Raw genomic sequence first — 8,919 nt, forward strand, 5'->3', positions numbered from 1 at the left:
TTTGTTATTGATAACCACCAGATAATGTTATATTACATTATCCAGCCAGCAAATACAGTACATTACAGTTATAGTCATTACATATCATTTGTTCCGAGAGCTTTTTCATATTATTATGATGAAAAGCAAAAGCCTTTCATGTTAATGTCCAATGTACATAAGAAAAAGTAGCCTAGACGTATATAGGTTAACTGTTCACAATACTTTTTTCACTAATATAACATTGATATAACTAAATATGTTCAAGGAGGTAGCAGACACGTGCTAATGATTGGACTTCAGAGGCCAGGATGACAGAATGTTGTGATATTGAGAAGGAAAATCTGGATTGTTTTTAGATGACTGGGATAAACTTGAGCATTCACGTGTTCTAAAATGCATTGGAGCGCGAAATGTTTTCCCCGTTTCCCCTCAAGTTGTGCTTTTACTGGATCTACGACGTCATCACCGTTTTTTTTTCTCATCCCTAGCTAAAAACGACATACAGAACCTCTATTTTGCCAAACTCTTTGACAATCTCTTGCCTCTCTCAACAGTAGTGTCTGCCCGGCGCAGGGGCAGTGGACTATATCGCCGACATGAAGCTTGGATTAGCAACTTTTGTGTGTTTTAGTTTTATATTGCTGGCAGACTGTGCACCTCCGACCTGCTATTCCAGAGTGCTCGGTTTGAGCAAAGAAATAATGAATTTATTGGAAATATTACACAATTACCATCGCACGGTGAGCCTTTTAAATTTCACAGTTGACGTCGTAAAACGGATTATGTTAATGTTCCAAGTCACGTTTCCTCATAAATGTTTTTATTCTTGCAGAAACCTTGCGTTGAGTTTTTGCCCAAGATGTTTCTCGATGTGCACGTAAGTTCACAGAATCCAGAAAATCGACACATCAATAGTACGGTGTGCAATATATTGTTTATGTGTAACATACAAAAGATAAATAATTGCAAATGTATTCAATAGCCTATATCTCATAAAGTCACTATTTCTTCATAGAATTCCTGCATCATGCCCAAGCTGCGTGACGTCCTCTATGTAGTAGAAAACCTTCCCTCACAAAACTGCAGAAAGCTCCCCAGGATTGTCTTGCTAAAGCTCAAAGTCAGGAACCTGTACACCATCATCCACAGAGTTTGTTATCGGGTATGTGTACACATTAGACCTGGATCTTAAAGGTATTTGAGGTGTGCTTGATAGCTACCATTAGGATTATGGTACCATCGGCCAAACAAAATCAAGCGTACCAGTATTTCACATATGCGTTTGACCCAGGTCTGCTGCTTACCCATGTTCTATAGCTCAAGATGTTTATGTCAGAGTTTGACTCTCATGTCTGCTTGTTTGACTGCCCCGCAGGACCTTGTGTATTTCACAGATGACTGTGAGGCCATCGAGACTGGACACAGTGCCCCTCGCTACGGAGAGGATAGGCTGCAGCTTCTGGAGGAGAGATGAGCAAAATACACCGACAACACTTTTGCTAGTGGGTGCACATACAGAAACATACACAGAAACACACACAGAAACACACACACACACACACACACACACACACGTATGCACTTACACATTGTCTCACACATACACTACAGAATGTGCATCACAACACTCCCACATAACGATAGCAAAAACATGCCATACTGTTTCTTCTCTAACCCAGACACAGAGTTTGTGTTATTGGCAAAGTTGAGACTCATGTTAGAGGGTACATGTGTGGTTACATTCCACCAAGCAGTGGAGAACTTTCCACAGGAAATTTGCTCAATACCAAACATTCCGAAGAAAACCTTGAAATAATAAACCAGTACAAAATGTTTGTGAACCTCTCTTACAGCTACTTATTTACCACGACCGTTCAAAGGGGGCATGGCTCATTTATCATGGTATTTGTGTACATATTGATTTTACCATTTAGAAATTAGAACACTTTGTATACACAATCAGAAACATAGCCACAACCTTAGGCTTGCCAAAACAGTTTAAAACATAATTAAAAAGAAAAAAAAAACACTGGTGACCTCAGCAATTGCAAGGGGCTCGTAGGCCAAGGAAGGCTTCTACAGTGGATGACTGCTCACCATAATTAAGAAAACCCCCCAAATTACTGTCCCACAGAACAGGAACACTCTCTAGGAGGTCAGAGACTATTATCCGCAAAATATGTCACCAACCGAACTAAAGAGGCTTCACTGCAAGATGGAAAGCACTAGTTATCCTCAAAAAAGATGGTCAGGTTACAGTTTGTTAAAAAGTACCTAAAAAGCCTGTAACGGTCTGTGTTACGCACCCCGGCCCAGGTCTAGGGGGAGGGTGAGGCACGTAAACATAGGACACACACAGACAGTTACAATGGAGTGAGAAGAGTGAAGAAGAGTTGGCACCTGCCCCCAACTAACTAGTGTATATAGACAAGAGTAACCAACATGCATAAATGTATACCCATGGGCTGCTCTCACCTATACCATTTCTCTCCTGTAACCGGAATGAAAATACAATGGATGAATTATTAAGGAATAAGGTCTGAACAGAGAATTGTCACAATGAATTTACACACACACACACACACACACACACACACACACACACACACACTCTGAACAGACAGACAGAAACAAAAGGATCTCGTGAGGGGAGGAAGTGCAGCGTATAAATCCGACAGGCCATCCTCTGATTGGCAGCTGAACCAAATTGATTGCCAGAATGCCTGAGAAGGATGGAGATAGGTAGAGGGACGAAAACACAACAGAACACAAGACATTAACCAAAACATTTGTAACAGTCTGTTAAAAGGTCTTGTGGACAGATAAGATGAATATTATCATGTACCAGAGTAATTGCAGTATAAGCAAATGCCTGCAAATTCATTGGATGGCGTTTCATCATACAATAAGACAATGACCCAAAACATACTGCCATAGCAACTAGGAGTTTGGTAGTTCAGTGCCAAAAATTGGAAAGTTCTTGACTGGCCAAGTTAGTCTTCAAATTTAAATCCAATTGAACGTACACTTAATGTCCTTGTGATAAGATCTGAGGCAAAAATACCTCAAAACAAACAACTGAAGATGACTGCAGTACAGGCCTGGCAGAGCATCACCAGCGTCTGGTGGGGTCAATGGGTTGCAGACTTCAGTCAGTTATTGCATGGAAAGGATTGTCAACCAAATACTAAACATGAGTGCTTAATTTGGACATTATATTAATCTGTCCCATTACTTTTGGTGCCCTGAAATAGGGGAACTATGTATAAAAAGTATTATAATTTCTGTGTTGTTTTATTTAAAAAAAGAAAATAGGAAAAAGTTGTTGTTTGATTTCAAATCCAAAGTTTTGAGTATAGAGCCAAAAGAACAAAACATGCTATGTAGAAGCATTTAAATAGCAAATAGCACTGCAACCCTTATCTGTAGTAGATGTTTCAAATGTCTGTAATGGCAAAAAATGTATTTCTACTATTTTGCTTAAGTCTTATATGAATTGTATTGACCTTGTTGTGACCCAATGTACTTTGTTATTTTCCATTATGTACAGTAACTGAGGAAGAACCAAAACCGACTGCTCCTTCTCTCATACAATGTGACCTTGGAACACTCCTAACTGCAGGCTGAGGTTTGAGATAGAGGCTCACAACGCCTACGCTTCTTTCCCAGCTTCTTTATCAGCAAATATGTGCAAGATATGTTTACCCCTAGACCTATGACGTACGAGCATTGGAGTTAAAGGACGGTCCTCTCCTCAGCCACGGCATCAGTATCTGAATCCACACTGTTGGTGAAGGAATGCTGATCCAGCTTTAAACAATGTTGTTTAAACTTCGTATATGCATTAAAACTCTCAACTGAGACCAAACATCGTTTATTGTTGTTCACTGAAAGATTTCCATCACATGTCTCATCATTATTTCTAACCAATTGGAAAGAATGGCCTCGCTGATGTAGGGTCCAAGAATAACAGAATACATACAGTTCAAAGGTGTATTGTCATATTAAATTCTTACTCACAAGCCATCCTCTTCGCAAAAACACACAAGAGGGAGGGTGTGCTATATTGTGGATATTGGAACTGCTGTGTTGCAGTCATAGAGGCACAACCGATGGAAGTCAATTCTGCACATGTGTGATGACTGTTTTATCAGGCAGTTGAAGGATTACTGACACACGGTTGCCAATGTTTCCACCACTGATTTCGCAATGCAATATAAGCATCATTGACAGCGGTCATGAATGATTGATTGATTCACTCTGGAAGAAACATTATTTTGCAAGCATATACTGCACACATATGCCATTTAGATGATGCTTTTATCCAAAGTGACTTACATTGCAGTGAGTGCATACATTTTTCAGTATATATGGTCCCAGCGGGAATCCAACCCACAACCTAAGCGTTGCTCGTACCATACTCTACCAACTGAGCCACAGAGGACCACAGTACATCTGTCTGTGCCTGTGGTTTAGATAATTTAATTGAAATTGATGCAATCCTATTTCTTGAAATGAGTGCACACACACGTTGCACTGCTTTGAAGCACAATTAATCAAGCACAATTAATCCCCACATTAGAAGTTTCACGTGGTAGACTTTACAACATGATTCTCCACAATTGAATTCTACTCCAAAGCAGGTAGGCTATGGCAAAGAACAGGCTATTTAGTTGTTATTTAAAGCCTAATGATAATGATGAGATTCCAGTCCTTCAATTTTAATATCAGAAGGACTGCCTTCAAAATACAGGTTTTACAGCCATAGGACATAGGAATTCCTCAAACAAATTGATTGTCTATTGAAGATTATTTCTCTTGCCCACCAGAGGGGTGAGATTTTGAGGGAGAGGATGTGATTTTCCTAGTGCGTAAAGTCTGGAACGCCTTTTTGCTGAGATAAAAAAGTGCGGAACCAGAGGTGCGTAATAGGCATGGAGCGCCACAAAATGAGAATAGACACCTAAGTAGATTGAATAAGATGGTGCCAAGACTCAAATACAAAACAGGATCTACACAACAGATGCTTTGGCTCAAGGCCTAGACTAACAACATTGGATCAACATTAGGTTTATGAAAATGAGGGTTGATTCTTAAATACCAAAAAATGGTTGGATGTACGCCACCAAATGATGAACTATAGTTAACAGTAATACTACCTTATAATGACGCCATAAAACTGGTAGTTTCCATTGTGTCTTCTGTTGAGTGCTCTGTGACATGATTTGGCAAAAGCTGCCTCATGACAAAAGTTCCATCTTGAAATATATTTTGAAAACCACCACATATCATTTCTAACAGTCATGGCCTTAAGCAGGAAGTTCTCTTTCAGAAATGTGTCATGAATCTTGTGTACAGTACAGTGCAATCATAAGTCATGGAGCATCAGCCGTTAGGTTCTTTTATTGGATGCGATTGAGTGAAATAACAGATGTATTGATGAAGATCCAATCTCCTAGCTTGGCAGACGGACTGTAAAAAGTCAAATTGGGGATCCAGATGAAACCCCAATTCTCAAATTGAAGAATTCTTACAGCATAATACATGTTAATACGCCTGTGCTGAAAACAAACCAATGCTTTAGAATGTTTCAAAACATTTTAAAAATCAGACCACAGCCACATTTCCCCTAATACTCTTTCCTTGCTGCCTTCTCATAGATGGTCCCCTCCAATGTTTTTTGAAAAGGAAGCAAAGAGAGAGGATGTGAGAAAGAGAGGAAAGGTTGTTGGGACTTAAGCATGGTTTTCAAACTGATGACTTTCCCAGAGAAATTATAAAGGCTTTTACTTGTGCTACACCCCCCTCTACTGCAATGAACTAGTATTACACTACATGACTTAACAAGACCACTATTGACTCAGTGTGTAGAGGCATTCAGCATCATGAATGCACCTAGGCTGCTTAAATATATACAGTGTCCTGCGTAAGTATTTGAACAGTGAAGCATTTCTTCTTTTGGCTCTATACTACAAAAGTTGTTTCTGTACACTTAAGAAAAGCTGACAATCTGTACGTTAACCTCATATTAATCGTTTGATTTCAAATTTCTAACTTTTGGAGTACAGAGCCAAAAGAAGAAAGAATGCTTCACTTTCCAAATACGTACAGCAACCTACAGTACCACTCCTCGTTTTATGTCATACTTCTCTAATCCCCATTCTGAAGGACTCAACTTAATGTGGTCAGTCTATATATTGAAAATGTGCATTAAAAAATCCCCAATTAACTTTTAACCATTATCACATGTCTTCCCCCTTCCTTTTCATTTTGACATACCCAATAAGCTTCTCTAAAGCAGTTTTCTGGTTTCCACGATATTCTGATTTGCCTATGAAAACAATTAGATTCTTCAGCTTTTCCCTGAAGGACAACCCTTTAAAAAACCCTTTTTGATATGGATTATTCATACCAAATAATCCACACCAAAGCAGTGCTCCTCCTCCGTCCTAATAACCCTTTTCTCCAACCCATGGATGGAGAACCCTTTTCACAGAGAAGGTTGTACATGGCACCAAAAAGGGTTCATCAAAGGGTTCTTCTTTTTTAAGTCATAAAACCCTTCTGGTTCGACTATAGGTAGATCCTTTTTTAGCAGGAGTGTCTCATCTCTGATGTGTAAGGATTATAAACTCAAGCAGTATGATGGAAACCCCCTGAAGGTGGAGCTAAGGTTGGGTAGAGCTGTCCGCATGGTCCTAATACCTATCCAAAGCTTTTTAAATCCATGAGTGAGTGAGATGAGCCATTGGGTGCGTTCTAGGTCGACTACATTGCAGTCGGTCGACATGCATTGACCATCAGCTACACAGTAGGGTGTCAGGTTGCTCATCAGGTGATGTGGTTGGCTGCATGGTGAATACTTAACCATGTGTTTTGAGATTTAGCAGGTGACTAGTTTTATATTTCAAAGCTATACATTGTTTGTTTACAAAGGCATTGTCTACATTTACATGTTGGGTTATGATAAGATAACACAGTTGTACTAAGCTCATTAGGCATTTATAAGTAATATTCTTGGAGAATCAATGAGTCAATTTAAATGAATATTGAACAGCAGAACAAATTGATAGTGCCTTTAACATGCTCTTGTCTGCATCTTAAAGGTTCTCAAGCAAAGATTTTTCCCAAGGCTTTTTTTTTTATTACGTCACTGGTACTATTTGAAATTGATTCGATTGCTTTCTTGATTCCTCCTTTCCTTGAAGAAATCATTGATTTGATGTTTGAATAGATCAGAGCAAGCTTTTCACTGTGTTGAGTTTACCAATCCAGTCAGATCAGTGCTTTTGTCAAGGAAGGGAGAAAGGAAGTATGAAAGGAAGGATTTTTTTTAACAATTCAAACAAGGCAACTGTATAAGTGTACACATGTGACTGCCTTTTTTTTAGATTACAATATATGAGTAGTCAGCTGTCCAGCCCTGTATGAGTGACATTTTGTGGGGTTGAAGTATGAGTTGAACAAATGTAATCATACAAGGCCAAATTTGTCAGGTTGCTAATATATAAAAAAAATAATTAAGAATCATTTTCCAAGTCATAGTACACAAACAAAAAGTGTTTCATTGTAATAGAATCTAATAAAGTTTAATTAGGGAAACATGCAATTCCTCTTTAACTGTCAACATGTGGCCTGTTTAGAAGTCCAATGCTCTCACATTACTATAGCATAATTGCACTTGCTGATTTATAATAATTACAGTGTAGGAGCTTTGCCTAATCCAAGTATTATTTTGTGTTTTAAGCCAAAAAGCAAACACAACACTTAACCATTAGGGGGTCAGATAATTTAGTAATTTTACGTTCTGTGACATTGCACTAAAAAAATGCTAAGTGCTGTGTTGTAAAATGTAGTGATTTTAGCCAAAGAGTGGCAGAAATCATTCTCTGGTTTGCTGAATTACATTGGCCTATAAAAAAAAGATCAAAAACTTGTTTATTTATATTAAAGGCTCGCTGAAGCAGTATTTGTGTGTTTTAATCATTTCATTTATGAGGGTTTCAGGCAATTTTCCATCACATTTCCACTTTATTGTGTCTTAAACAAATGCAGCCTCATTAGTTCACATAAGAAAATATTTCCCTTTATATTTTCAAAAACTACTACCACCAAGTCCAGCAATTGTAATTACACCTCTGACAAATTTGGCTGCAAATGAAGATTTCTGTTCCATTGTATTACATAGAATTTTGGGGTTGCAAAACTCACTATTATTTTTTATTTTTTTAATATATTTTTTTGGTCCAAGGTACCATAGATATACACGCTTTACAACATGGATCTACACGTTGAAGCAATTATTCAACAGAAGACCATTTGAGGATTAAACATGAAACAGCTGAGATATGGAACTTGGACAATAAAGACATCTTGAGCCAATTGCAACATGTTAAGAGGGAGAATGATATGCTGTGTACAGCAAACAGCAGCATACTATGACCATTAGTAAATCAATCCCAATACTTAAATCATGTGAAAGTAGATGGAAACAGGAGAGGATCGCTGCTTTGGTAGGTCTGGTAGTTTGTAACAAAAGAGGTGCTCGTTAGAAATAGGGTGCAGTACCTACAAGGATGAAAAAGGGGATGATGCGGCCTGTGCATTATTTTATTTTTTTACATTTAATTTTGTCCACTTGAATACTGTGTTTACTGTTTACTGTTGCTGTTGTGAAGCTCCTAATAAACTCAAGCTCATAATGTCCCAATATAACAAACTAAAACTTCAAACTAACTTACTCAAACAGCAAACTTATTCCTGCTGAAGTATAGAAACATATTCCTACAGAGAAGGGTGATACCAAGACACCAGAAAGTATTTGTTTGTGTAGGAGGATTCTTTTTGGGGTTCTTTGTAGGACCATCTAAAGGTGTTTTCACACTTGGTCCCTTTTAAACAATTTAGTGAACTCACGAGCGGTTCGCCAATATTCTC

The 8,919-nt window shown here is 38.3% G+C and overlaps 1 protein-coding gene across 1 annotated transcript; it reads left to right on the forward strand.

Moving 5' to 3' along the window:
- Positions 1 to 525: 525 nt before the first annotated feature.
- Positions 526 to 3,839, forward strand: LOC310803380 (cytokine-like protein 1). The gene is made up of 4 exons (XM_083668122.1): positions 526 to 722; positions 815 to 859; positions 998 to 1,144; positions 1,358 to 3,839. Exons 1-4 carry the CDS (start codon positions 579 to 581, stop codon positions 1,454 to 1,456), a joined length of 435 nt encoding a protein of 144 aa, XP_083524248.1. The 5' UTR covers positions 526 to 578; the 3' UTR covers positions 1,457 to 3,839.
- Positions 3,840 to 8,919: the final 5,080 nt, after the last annotated feature.

Source organism: Argentina silus (genome assembly GCF_951799395.1).
Source record: "Argentina silus genome assembly, chromosome: 4".
In the NCBI taxonomy this organism is placed as follows: Eukaryota; Metazoa; Chordata; class Actinopteri; order Argentiniformes; family Argentinidae; genus Argentina; species Argentina silus.

Coding starts and splice junctions, on each gene's coding strand:
- LOC310803380 (XM_083668122.1), top strand. CDS start 579: ATGAAGCTTGGATTAGCAACTTTTGTGTGTTTTAGTTTTATATTGCTG. Junction 723..814: donor TACACAATTACCATCGCACG/GTGAGCCTTTTA, acceptor TTATTCTTGCAG/AAACCTTGCGTTGAGTTTTT. Junction 860..997: donor AGATGTTTCTCGATGTGCAC/GTAAGTTCACAG, acceptor ATTTCTTCATAG/AATTCCTGCATCATGCCCAA.